The sequence below is a fragment of the Rhea pennata genome, chromosome 2, assembly GCF_028389875.1.
Source record: "Rhea pennata isolate bPtePen1 chromosome 2, bPtePen1.pri, whole genome shotgun sequence".
Taxonomy (NCBI): domain Eukaryota; kingdom Metazoa; phylum Chordata; class Aves; order Rheiformes; family Rheidae; genus Rhea; species Rhea pennata.
This window is the reverse complement of record NC_084664.1, coordinates 12,390,393-12,404,189: the sequence shown is the minus strand read 5'-3', so window position 1 is coordinate 12,404,189 and position 13,797 is coordinate 12,390,393. Positions and strand designations below refer to the sequence as shown.

The following is a 13,797-nucleotide window of genomic DNA, read 5'->3' as shown; positions in this document are numbered from 1 at the left end:
GTTTGCAGCCCGGGTTTGTAGGTGGCGTGAACGAGCTCCCCCATTCCTAACCCAGCACTGCTCATTCCTCCTTGCCTGTAAAGGTAATTTACAACCCTGAGAGGCAAGAGGAACAAATTGTTCTAAAGAGACTTTAAATTAATTAGTCATAGTTTGATCCCTGGTGTTCCTGAAAAAGAGATATGATAGTAAACTATTTTGTAAGGCACATGTTTTGATATATTTCTCAGTCTATTCTTGGCCCAAGAGGTTAAAGCATTAGGAGGGACAAAGGCCTACCTACAAGGTAATTCAATGGCAAAACAGGTTTCATTTGTTAAAGTGACGTTCTCTGACTGTAGCAGTTAGTTTCATAAACATAGTCTAGCACTTCTCACTAGGATGAACGTTCAATATATTTCATATCATTCTACTGAAGTAATAAAAAATCTTTGTAAAAAATGTACACCCCCTCACCAGATGAAATTCTGTCCTTTGATGACCATATGTGGAAACATTTTGATGGACCATAACGAAGAGCTTTCATTAAAACACAAGATTATGAGTTTTCCTATGATGGAGTAGCATTCCTAAACCTTTCCTGCACTTACTATCTCCAACACCACAGCTCAAGACTCAAACTGTAATTTAATTAAAATACACTTAAAATAGATATGGAGAAATAGTGTAATCATTTCCTTTTTTTGTTCTTTGGGATTCAAACTCATCTTGGGCTTCAATTTTTTCCCATTACAATTCTTTATAGCTGAGATGGATTAAATGCCACATATTGATGAACTATGAATGAGCAGATCCTCTTTGCTTTCACACCTTATCTGTACATCACATGAATCTATAGGCAGATGAGAAATTATGGAAGAAGTAGAAAGATTCCAGAATGTTCTTTTAAGATTAATGTAGAGGAGAAATAACAAAATGCTGAAGTTAGCCTCTTTTATAAAGTCATGGGATAGCTGATTGCTGTCCAAACCCGGATTTTAGCCAGGAAATATGCATCAAAGGAGGGAAAAGATAAAGAATTTCAATTTCAAATGTTAATTTCAGGTCCATAAATCGCAGCTGTCAAAGGCTTTCACGTAACACACGCCATTAAAGTAGTTACTCAGCATTTGCATTTGCACATATGCTTAATGACACGGCCCAAACCCCAGATCTGCACTTTGGCACGGCGCAGCGAGCCCTGCCTCACTCGGGGCGCCAGCCCTACGCGGCCAGGCAGACCTCCCCACCTACGCTGAAGCACCTCCGGCCTTCTGGGGACTCATCTCACCACACATGCGAGCAGGCTAAGCCAGGTGCTTGTGGCACCTCCGGGGCCGGGGGAAGCAGCCCTCGCGGGGCGGACACGGACGCGGGGTGGTGCGTTCGGAGGAGCTGCCTCACTCTGTGCTCAGCATCTGCCCCGCCGATGACCGCCACAACACCAAGGCAGGGAGAAGTTGACACTTCTCTTTCCATGCCTTGTTCCAAGGAGCTCCAGGGAAGCTTTACAAACCACGCTGACGATCTGAGGGTCCGGCACCGAAAAAAATGCAAGATAGGCTGTTTTCTTTCTTTCTTCACGAGGAAAGAACGGCCTCCACTGAAGCAGGGAAATAGAAAATGAACCTCCAGGGCAGTCATGCTGAATCTCAGACAGAACCGTACTCGTGTGCTTCTGTTTAATCACCATCCATTTCCTCTTCAACTAAATAATAAATATGGAGTGGCTTTTTTCATTACTATTTGAGCCAGAACTGCTCCTAACAAAATAAGGGGTAAGTCTCAAAATCAACGGATTTCGAGATGCTATTTTACATACACGGCACCTGTGCAAATTTATAATCCAATAATTAATAATCATGCACCTTTTTATCTTGTAAACTCTCAGGAGAAATTTCCTCGTCTCAGTGTAGCACACATCATAAATCCACTCCAAATGATTTTTAAATTTGTCCTTTCCAATTCCTGTTTGAATTGACATTTTGTTCTGGTTGAAGTGGCATCCTCAGACATCTTCTCCCCTGCAATTAGCTGAGATTAAGCAGTTGGAGAACTAGCACAGCAAAGATCAGAAACGCTCATAATCACTGATGCTTTGATCATACCAAATAGGAGAACAACAGTATGCTGTAGTTTGTGGCTTCAAGGGGCATAAATAAATATATTTCTGAGACTGTTTTAAAGTGAGCTGTAGCAGACTGTGCCAGGAAGTGGGCTGCATTTTTTACTGCTGGCAAGCAGTTTGTGCGCTAGACCCTGTCTACAGCTTCAGTTGAAAATACGCAGAGCCTCATCTATTTCTTTGTTCAATATTTATATCTTCATATGCTACTTAAAAATACGTTAAAAAAGAACTAAGTACATTCTAAATGTGGATTTGAATTTAATCATTCGCAATCTGAAAGTATTCAGAGCTTTGTGCTATTATTATTTTATATACATGGTACAGATCCCGTTTCTGGAACGTGTGTTCTTGCTATCCCAGTAATGTGAGTAGTTTAAGACATGCAGTACTGCACAAGGTTTTAGTCACATCCTATCCAATGAATTTAATAGTAGCTGAGCAGCTAAAACCCCTTATCAGAGCTATGGAAGTGTTTCCCAGGGAGAGCGTAGACTGCCCACAGCTGCCTGATCCTATCACCTGATTCTGCCTGCTTGGCTGCATCCTGGGGGGAGCTTGCGTTATGGGGAGCAACGGAGTGAGTTAATAGGAGCATTTGTAAACTGAGATGATGCAAGCTCTAACACACTTCATAAGTGCTTTGAAAAACTTCATTATTCAGTTTTGGTATTTTCAGACCAAGGCTGAGATGCTAAAAGAACAAGTAGACTCAGAGTGTTTTGGTCTGTCAAACTTCAGTCCTGAGGAAGACTGGGAAGACCAAATATACAAATAAAAAAATAAATAAGCAAAAACCCTAAACTCTCAGAAAAAAAGTCAGATCTCCCCTCTAATTGTTGGCTTCAGCTTTAATTTCCCCAAATGCTACAGAGTTGTTAGCAGGACTGGTTCTTCTTTTTCTCCTGAACTGGATCTCTCCTCCTTATCTCTGTCAGCACATTGCATGATGCGGTGCCCTGCGCTAGGTAATGTTTCAAAGTCTCGTAAATGATGGGCTATTCATCTTGTCGTGCAGTCACTAAAATTCTCTAGCAGTTACATGTCCCATTTCATCCAAAGCTGCAAGTGTGCAGCCTTCAAAATGCAGGAATAACAACACGGTGAACTGCCTGGAAAAGAGTGATAAAGGAGACCAGTGCATGTGTAGGAGAGGGCTAGAGCAGGCACTGACAAAGAGAGGAGTGTAGAGAAAAAATGGGAAATGGGGAGAGAAAGGCCAAGTAAGGCAAAATATTCTTTTTAAATAGAATGGGAAAGGAACATTAAAAATTCACATTGTCCTGGAGGATTTCTGCAGGTGGGCTCCTGTGGTAGATCCTTATTAAAAGGGTAACACCTAGCTTTCATGGTTTTTGAGCAGTTGCTTTGAAAGAATTTGCAGAAGAAGGAAACATCATTATCCTCATTTTATCTGTGGGAAAACTTAGGTAAAGAGAACAGATTCACTTAAAGTAAAACTTGCTGTCAGCTGAAGCAGCAGTAGTCTCTTGAGTCCCTCTTTAGTGCTTCGCTCACAGAGGTCTAACTCTGCCATGCCACCGTTTCTTTGTGCGTACAGGCTAATGCAAATTCTTTTCCATACACATTTCTCCCTGTTGCACAGCAGACATATTTACTAGCCAGAAATGATCATTTTCTCCAATCCTTGCCCAGATTTCATGGTAGCTTCCCCACCATGCCATTATTAACATTAAAAAAATGCTGCTCACCACTGTTGGAACTCTAAAAAAATATTTTCCCCAGAGTCCTAAGAAAGATATGGATCAGGTCCCAGATAACTAATCACATCCAAAGGATACACTCTGATCTATGCTGCAGGAGGGATCCAAACAAGAGGGATGCATGTAGGATCTGCACGCAGGGCCATGAAGAGTGGTTTCACACCACTGTTGGCACGGGCCAACAATTTCAGGGAACGAGGATCTGAGATATTTCTGAAAGTTTGGGGGTTTTCCTTACTTGTTTTTTATTTGCTTATTTGGTATTCCCGGTTCCGCTCAGATCTGAACAGTGGACTGCTCTCCCCCAAACATCATTCCTGAAGTAGCACAGCAAACCCTAAAGCATTTTTAAACATTTCCAGTGTGGTAGAGCCTGTTGTTGGGTGGGAATCCATTTCATCCATGGCCAGTCAATCCAATCAAAATCTGCTCCATCCCACCACTGATACACACATCTGTATCTTAAATTCATCACAAGGGTTTTAAATAGCAAGAAGGAAATGAAGAGGAAGTGATCGGTGGAGGCTCAGCCGGTGCGTCTGCTGGCAGGTCACAGCTGACATTGCTGTTCTACATATGTTTGCTGCAGTTGCTAATCCCAGTGAAGCGATTTATTTTCCCATTCCTTTTTTTTGTAAACAACCCATTGGCAACAACCAAAGTCAATCAAATGCTTCAAACAGAGCTAGCAGCACAGAAAACGGTTGTACAAAGCAAAGACAGTGAAAAATGACAGGAGGGAGACAGCGGGCTGCTGGGGAAGGTGCGCAGAGCCAGCTGCTTTCTGCCGGCGGCTCCGTCAGCCCCTTGACATGTGACACTTTGGTGTCACTCCGTGTGAGGAACAAGGTCCAGACAGTCTCATAGCCTGCTGAGGGTTGAGGGGTGTCACCTTCGAAAGCAGAAACCTTCTGGTCCAGCTGAGAGGTCATGGAAAAAAAATGCTGGGATGCTGGAAATATGGGCAAACAGCCTCTGCAGAGGCATCATGCCTTTTCCTTGAAAGCAAAGACCATCCTGTACCATCTTCCATTCTTTCCCTTTATGCTGAAGTTACCTGTACCCAGGTAGCAATATATCTATAATAACAGTGATTCCTGTAATGAGCTTCAGTTTTTATTTTTTCACCCAAAATGGAGGCAAAGTTGCTTCACAAATATCACTATCTTTTGCAGTTACTACATATCTCCAGACTCAGACTTGTCCTGATGTCCAGGACAAGTGCAGTAGCTACTTGTCATGCTTCACCCCAAAGATAGCTGCATTTCGCTAAAGGATATAAGATCACTAAAGTGACAGATGGAAAATGCATGATAGATATCAATGTGACACAAAACTGTAGTGTATCTGTCTTTAGGAAAACTACAGAGGGAATTAAGTAAAGTTTTAATTTGCTTTAGACCTCAAGTTTAGTACTTCGACTTTGGAGAATTTTCAGTGCAATTTCTCGAGATGATAACAAGCCATGACTTCAGTTTTGTAATTATTCAGAAGTTGCCACTGCATATCACAGCAAAATATTGGTCTGGACTGGGTCAGACATGTGAGTCTTTACCCTTTGGTCTTGCTCACTGATTTTCTAAAGGTTTCCCTGACTCAGATCCTACAAGCACAGGGAAAAAACAAGAAACAAGACTAAAAAAAAAAATGTGCTTTTCAAATATGGAAGGAAATGGGAACATGAGTTCAGCATGTGCTATGCACAAGTTTTGATTTATGTGAAAAGGAGATCATGCTAGAGAGCACATATTTTGCTCCGCTTTGCTGCTTTTTGGGGCTGCAGTCTCATCCAACTTTCCATTCAACTTAATGGACCACCACAAGTGGTTCTGCAAATGCAAGCATTAGCATCAACACAGCACTTTGATTTCTTTCAAGAGGCATCTAAAAACATGTAATTATTTCTTTTTCATCCCACTCTTCTGCTTCTTTTGTCCAGTGAACAGCAGCAAGCACATAGTACGAAAATACCGTGGACACCTTCGAACAAAGATTGAGTCTGGAGAAGGAACCATACCAGTTCGGAGTCACAACACAGTCCAGACGTGGGACGGCGTGTTGTTGGGAGAACAGCTCATCACCATGTCCTGCACAGACAAAATTGCCAGGTAATGCAGCACCCGGTATATACTTTATAAAAATGTTTGCAATGTGGGAATGAGTTTGGTGTCACAGAGAACCGTTGCTACTGGTGGGAAATAACTAGCAGGTGCTGATAAATCCTGCAGAAACAAAAACCTTCTTTGTATGCAAATGCAGAGCACAGAAACAGAATGGAATGTAAATAGAACATTTTCACAAATTCTCCACGGGTCGTTAGTTGCTCTTTAAAGTGTGACAAAAATATAAGCCCTCTTTGCAGCACTTTTGCCAATAGAATTTCAGTATGCAGCTAAAACGCATCCACTCTGCTCTTATTGGGTCATTTACCTCGAAAGCTGCAAACCAGTCATCACGCCGATGAGCCTACCTCATTTGCACCCCATTGGATAAAGTGCTCTAAATGCCATTAAGAATGTTTCTACTATTTTGAATGTCACTGCAGAGCTCGGATGTCACAAGCACCTCTGTGGCTTCTGCTCTATTCTGTAAATACGTTTTTGTAGAATAATTGCTGTTTAATAAATATTTCATAATGATTCCATGGTGGCACATAAAATGTCAACACATTTCCCATTCTCAGTTTTAGGGTGTTAACTAGTAGCAAATGGTGGGTATCACAAACTGAAAACAAAGTATGTGTGTTTATTACTATTAATATACATTTATATATGCATGCATACTTGTGTGCATAATTTATATATATATATATATAACGCATATGAGCTATAGATGCAGTTCTACTTGTAAAATACATTACTTTATAGCTATAAAAATGTAAATGTTATGATCAAGTGCTCTGCTGGAATATCATTCCTAAGAATTCAGTTAAATTACATCAACTGAGGATTTGGCCCAATATGTCAAATGCCATATAAAATAATTCTTCTAAAAAAGTACAAAACTTCTTTTTAATGCAATCGCACAAATAGTGTTCTTAGTTTTAACCAGATGACCTGCTAAAGTTAAAGCGGGTCCATAGGCTTAGCAAAGGTTGGCATTTTGGCAGAAAAATATATGATTCCACCAACAAATGAGAATACTAACAGGTTCAAATGACAGAATTCAAAATCCTCACTCTGCTAAGTAGAGCAGTCACAACCGCTGTGTTTGCATGAAGGATAAAGGGCATCTTGTGCTGTTATATTTTCATTTATTCATACACTGACAACAGAAAACCCAAACTGTTTTCAGTGGAACTCCCACACTGTTTTCAGATGCAGCTGGGTTTTCTACTTCAGACACATATGACTCAAAAAACTAAACAAATTTAAGATTAAGAATTGAAATGTTGCACTTTGGTTTTGAATGTCATTAGCCAGTGAATTAAGTATCAGCTCTGCAAACAGTGTTACATTTTCTGATGATGGGAATACTGACTATAACACAGACCCCCAGAAGCTTGTTTTCTCCAGACACATCTACTAAGAGCTTTTGGTGGATTTTTTCCTTGTTGCCACATACCTAAACAGCATTAAAACTTATGAAGGAAATTACAATCTACTGCAATATTTTTCCAGGATAAAAGAATCCTTTCAACTCTCGTCTTTGATCTGTATTAATTATTGCAATTTTCATTGTTTATTGTATTATTTATTTGTATGGTTATTCAAATGATCATGGGATTTTTCCTAGACCAAAATATCAACTAGACAAAAAAAAATCAACAATCATTACTGCCTGTTTTGAAGAGCAAAAGTTTACTGTCATCAGGGCCAGTTATAAGCTCTGAGGCTGAAGAACTGGGTGGGGGGGGAAGCAACATTTGTGGAAATGGTGGTGGTGATGTGACTGGCACTGCAAATGTGTCAGAAGTTGGGAGGTTTGTGTGTGACACTGCGCTGAGATAAATGACAGGGATGTTTGCAGAGCAAATGGCCATGCATGAAATAAGGGATCTGGTGGGAAATCCTGAAGAGTTTCTGTGGTAAAAGCAGCACAAGCCTATGGCAAAATCATCAGTTCCCCAAAGCCACAGAATTTCAATATTTCAGTATACCGTCAGTATTAGGGTTTTCTTATTTAACAAGGCAGTTCAGTGGCCCCAAATCCAGCGGGCCTTTCCTGCTGCATCTCTTTTTGACACTGTCCCAACAGACCCCAGCAGACATCCCTGCTGGTGCTGGGTCAGACAGGACCTCTGTGCCATGCACCGTCTGCGTCTTGGGCATTTCTAAGTGTTCTGGGACAGGAGAAAGTAGAGGAACCACTGAATTAGCAGCTGTAGAGAACAGATTGAGAAAGCACAGAGATTCAGAAATGAAGGAAAGTTAGAGCTTCAAGGAGGAGGGAATGATCATTGCTATTAAAGGGGTAGGATGAAGGCAGGAAATGACCATAGAAGAAGTTTTTTTATGATTTTGATGCAAACAGCTCCAGTAAATAGAAGTGATGGAACCCAGACAAGAGGGACCCAATAAGGGATTTTTGAGGAGAAGAATTCAGAGTTAATAGGGAGCATGGAGATGACTGTGCAAACCTCTTTTTACATGAGAAACAAAGAAAGGTAAATGGAGTAACGTGCCCACCGCTGTGGTGTGTGGCACAGGGAAGGGTCTGAAAGCTGCTAGAGCAAGTGCCCAAGGCCTTCTATCTGGGATCTCAACCCCAGCTGCGTTTGCAGTTCACAACTTCCCGTTTCTTTCACCTGCCCAGTCACATTCTGAGACACGAATATGCTATTTTATTTCCACCAGGCTTTTAACTACATATATTTGTGGCATAACCTCAGCTGAGTTCACAAGTTCTGGTTTGAGAATCACTGTATTAGGGAAAACAGCATGAATACCACAGGAAAGGTTCACAAAAAGATCTTTCGCATGTGGAAAACAAGCAATCGTCTCAGATCAAGCCACTGGTGACTATGTTGCCAGTGATTTTGGGCTGCTAAAAATTTTATGTGGAGATTAGCAAAGAGTGGAGAGAAGAGATTTGAAGATGATGGCTTCAAAAAGATTAATACCAAATTTCAGGTTACCATATTAAATATGACCTATGAAGAACTTCTGTCCTACCCATAAGGGGAAGAAGTCCAAAGTTTCTTCACCTCATCTTTTTTTCACCCCACATGAAACTTTTTTCTGCCTTCTTCACATATGAACATAGAAAGTACAGATGAGAAAGGTGCTCAGTGAAAGAGGACACTGCTTTATTAAGGCCATTTTCCCGGTTCCTTTCCCTGAGAGAGAGTTGAATCGGTGGCTCTTGTGCTGTACTTCAAAAGCTCCAGAGACATGCTCTAACATATAGACAATTCAGCCTTCACGCCTGTGGAGGTCACAAGCATCCAATTCCACATTGTCTAGATTTGTCTTGTAATGAAAAAAAAATAATCCAAAGTTGAATTCATGTTTCTATAACTTCAATTTTACAAAAATCTCACTTGCATGCTTTGGTTTTACTGCTTGCAAAAGCCCCTCAGGAGCACAGAGCTATTAGAGAATGTTTCCTCTTGAGAACCTAACCAGTAGCTGCCAAAATATACATCATTTTACATTATTTGCAAAGGACGTTACTATCAAAATATTGAAGATCCATGAATAGAAAGAGTTACTCAGAAGAGCAAATAATTTTCTATAAATCATGTATCTAACGATTTATGTTCTTTCCTGCTCACAGGATAGCCACTAGCAGAGAGTGGCTTAATCAGATTTATTTGTTATTCAAAGGCATTTAGCAATTTTTATTACTGTCACCACAAGTTCTCTATGACAATTTGATGCTTGTTATGCATTATTTGGGCTCTGTTTGTGGAGATTGCAGGATAAACAGCCTGGTATCATCATATTCCCTTACTGAATTAAAGCAAACACTTCTGGCATGAATACGCATGTTATTTGGCTCAAGCAGAGAAACACTAGGTGAAATTCTGCAATTTTTTATAAAGGGGGTCAGACTAGATCTTGGTGGTTCCTTCTGGCTTTAAAAGTCTATGCATTTATATGTGCAAATTTAAAGTTTTGGCTCTGTGAATCCCCAAATAACCTACCCTAAGAGAGTGTTAGCTTTCACACTTACAAATTCTGTGAGTCTCACAGTGTAGATGAAGTGAGTTCAGTCTTTTAGTACTGTAAATTTTAGGATTAAGCCACAGTTTTTAGACATAAAGTTCATAAATACATTAACACCTAAGACTGACTTTCATTTTCCTCTGTATATCTTAACATTGTATGCATTTGGGTAAAAAGCAGCAAGAGCCTAAACAAAATAATTTTGAAAATGATCAACAGTTTAGGGGAAAATGTGTTATTTAACATTTTCGAGATGCTAACCTGAACCTATGTTAAGGTTTTGATCTCAACAGGAACATCCTTGGTCAGCATAACAGTCCTAAGAGCATTTTAGATTTTTTGTGATGACAAACAGGAGCAACTTGTAGATTTGCTTATTAAAAGATCAGGGTAAGGTTAATGTTGCTTTTGATAGAAGTTTCTAGAGTTGCAGTCTCTGGACTGGAAGAAAACTGACCCATGCATACACGCATATGTGCACACACAAACACGCAAGTTTAGTTAAAGACGAGGATAGCTCTAGAGTTCAATTCCTCTTTGAGGATCTAAATGTACAGACCAAACATTAAGAAAGTTCAGCTCTAAAATCGCTGTCTCAGATCCTGGGACATGCTCAGTTCAGCAAGGGCTGTGAGGCAGCGTGCACTCATGCAGGACCCTCCATCTCCTGGAGGCACTGGTGGGCCTCATATAAATAAATAAATTGAAACATATATAAAATAAGAATTTCCAAATGCTTCTACTTCTTATTCCTATATCAAAAGAAATACAAAAGACTGGGCAAAATATTAAAGAACAATACATTTCCCCTACTGAGATTCCTTATCCCTCTAGACAGACTTTTTGCCCAAATTCAGAGTCCACCAATAGTCCATAAAGCTCCTTCCCTTCCACAAACTTTGTCCTCTGACTCTTGGAAGCACCATTTCTGCTTCCTCTGACATAGCTCGCCCTTTAGTCCCACCATGCCGTGGTTTAACATGTACCACCTCTCCTCCTTTTCTGTACAAAACCTCTCGTTCTTGCTCCAGGCTCTTCAAGTTTCTACATCTCATCACTAGACCAGGCTCCCTTCTTCCACACAGAGATACTGGAGAAATTGGTCCTCCCAGCATCAGCCAATCCATAATAGCAGGGTGTTTCCACCTGAACTGTTGCACATAAAAGTTTAATGAATGTTACTGCACCGTTTGACAGATAAGTGAAATAGAGCTGGGAGCACATGGTGGAGGCCACTGGGGGTTTCCATGATACGGCGCTCTCATAGCATAAACCATCATTCCCAGGTCATACACGGCTGCAGCACCTCCACTGCCTCCATCTGCAAAATATTTTGAGTATCTCAATCAAAGCATTCTGCTTGTCAGGTTAATTTTTAAAAACTAGTTTTTATTTGTGTGTCTCATTGGAGACCAAGTTCTGCAACGCGCTACTCTTCTCCAGGAGCCTCCTCCTTGCTACACCTAAACACGGGGACTGGAGAGCTTAAGCTGTGGCAGAGCATATTTGTACTCTCTACATAGCCACTGGACATAATTATTTGGGAGAGCTGCCACCTTCCTGTGCTTCAAACTTGCAGCTACACAAACTAAAGCATGTAGACGTACTTGTAAATGCCTGAGGCGTGTTCCGCTGTCCTCCTTCAGGCGCAGGCATCTGCAGCTGCCCTCGCGGGGTGCGGGCTTGAGGAACGCGTTTACCAGGATCTGGGAGGAACAGCCCTCACAGACACCGTCTTTGTACAGCAAATACAAGCCTGACTTCAGTGTGTATTTTGTTCACTCTGGTCTTAAATTTGTTTTCTCTTACAGCTTCTCAAAAGGTCACCTTTAAAAGACTGGGTTTTTTTTTTTTTTTTGTATTTTTTTTTTGCCACCAGGTTAATGGTCAGCCACTTCCTTGTACTCCACAAAAACAGTGCCATTAAGCCCAGAGGCTAAATAAGACTTAGAACATCTAAATTATACCTCACCTGTAAAACGACAGGAACAAAGGACCTCCAAGCTGTACATCACAGCAGCAGCAGTCTATTCCTGTCTCAGGGCTTAGGTTTGTGGGGTTTGGGCCCGTAAGCTAGAAAATACGAACGAATCTGTATCGCAAGTATATTCAGAATGTTACAAGTAACTTGGTCTTAAAGCACTGCTTCAGGATTTAGCAGTAAGAATCTGAAATAGCACTTTACAAGATCATTTGGGCACATTAAGCTATATTTAAATGTAGCATAAATGAAAGACTAAAAGTCAGTGATAGAAATTGGCTTTCTTAGATCTATTTTAGTGTTAGCCTGTCAGCCAGAGCTGCTGTTAACAGGAGACTGAGCCTGGCAAGGTAACTCTTAAGAAAAGCTACTTCAAAGGCTGCCTATTAATGTAAATGAAAATCAATTAACACAGCTAGATCTTCAATTAGGAATGATTTGTGCACATGATCTGTAATTCCCTCTCTTAACCCCTTTCTGTGTGACTGAGATTTTCAATTTCAATCTTCCACTACAAGGTATATTCCAGAAAACATATATAAACCACCTACTGCTAAAATACAGATCAGAAACTAATGCACTAGTTCCAGTTTCCAAACCGATAATAGCTAAATAGTCATATAAATAGGAACACCACAGGTGTTCTGTTGAGCACGGGCCACCAGGAATAACAATTTATACTGTGTGAAGCACAGGAGGAATTAATAGAAGCTCAGATACGGGAGGTTAACGACACGCTAAGCAATAAGACGTAAAGCTGTTAATAATGATAAAAAGTGCATCTTTTATAGAAAGCCTTAACAAAATAAGCTTTGAAATTCATTAGCAGTATTTTTTAACGGACGAGGTTTCTGGAGGTCTGTAAGAGACGCCTCCGTCCCACCGAGCTTCAGTGCCGCGTGGACGCAGTTCTCCAAAACGTTTTGAAAGCACCAGTGCAAATTCCTCCATATCTCAGTTTCGGAGGGATTTGGGGGCTTTGCTTTGAATAACACTGCGTGCTCTCAGCCCCTGCAAATAGCGTGCGAATAACGTGCCCGGCTTCGGGCCGGCCCCCCGAGGAGCGAGGCTGCCTCCCAGTTCGCCCCAGTTTGCCCCGGAGCCCCTTTCACTGCACGCTCGGCGTTTTTATCGCCTGCGTTTCGGTGGGATTCGGGCGGGAACTCGGCCCCCAGGGCGAGCCGGCAGCGCGGCGATTTCCCCCTCCGCGCTCGCCTCTCCCGGGGGTGCCGGCTGCGAGGGGGCGCGGGAGCCCCCGGCCCGTCCGGGCCGGCGAAAGCAGGTCTTCTGGTTAAGGGCGGGCTGCCGGCTCCAGGACGCCTTCCCACGCGTCGCTGGCATTTCCGTGATTGACAAACAGGCAAAAACGTGTTTATCTAAGGATTATCTATATTGAAAACCAGACGAGAGATTTTGTCTTTGTAAATAGTGCAGTAATATCTGCTGTTTGAACAAAATGAAGGGTATTCTTTCCTTCCATTTAAAGCACCAAAAGCTGCTGTATTTACAGAAGGAGGGGAGACTTTGGGGTTTGTTGATCCTGCTGGCTGAAGAAGATTTAGATTTTTTTGAAAAGACCTGTGACTAAGGGAGCAGTGGGTTGATCTTCTCTTTATTGGAAGGGTTATTAAGAAGTGCATGGCATATAAGTTATTAGAGAGATGCTTGCCCTTGAAAACAGCCCTTAAAATCTTGCACAATTAGGAAAAATCCAGAATGATCCAGCATATTTCTTCATAGTGAGAAAGGTCACTTTGATATATTGAGGGCCCAAAATGTAACACTACATTTGCTCTGAATAATAATTGTATTTTGAAAAGCTACATTTGGAGCGAGCACTTTTTTTACAGATGGGAACACGGCTACTTCCATGCACCT

General features: G+C 41.4%; 1 protein-coding gene across 1 annotated transcript in view; it reads left to right on the top strand.

The window, feature by feature from the left end:
• Positions 1–13,797, top strand: part of ADARB2 (adenosine deaminase RNA specific B2 (inactive)) — a 318,783-nt gene that overhangs the window by 290,661 nt on the left and 14,325 nt on the right. The window contains exon 7 of the mRNA XM_062567674.1: positions 5,768–5,936. Within this exon, the coding sequence (XP_062423658.1) occupies positions 5,768–5,936 (169 nt within the window). The remainder of the gene's footprint in view (positions 1–5,767; positions 5,937–13,797) is intronic.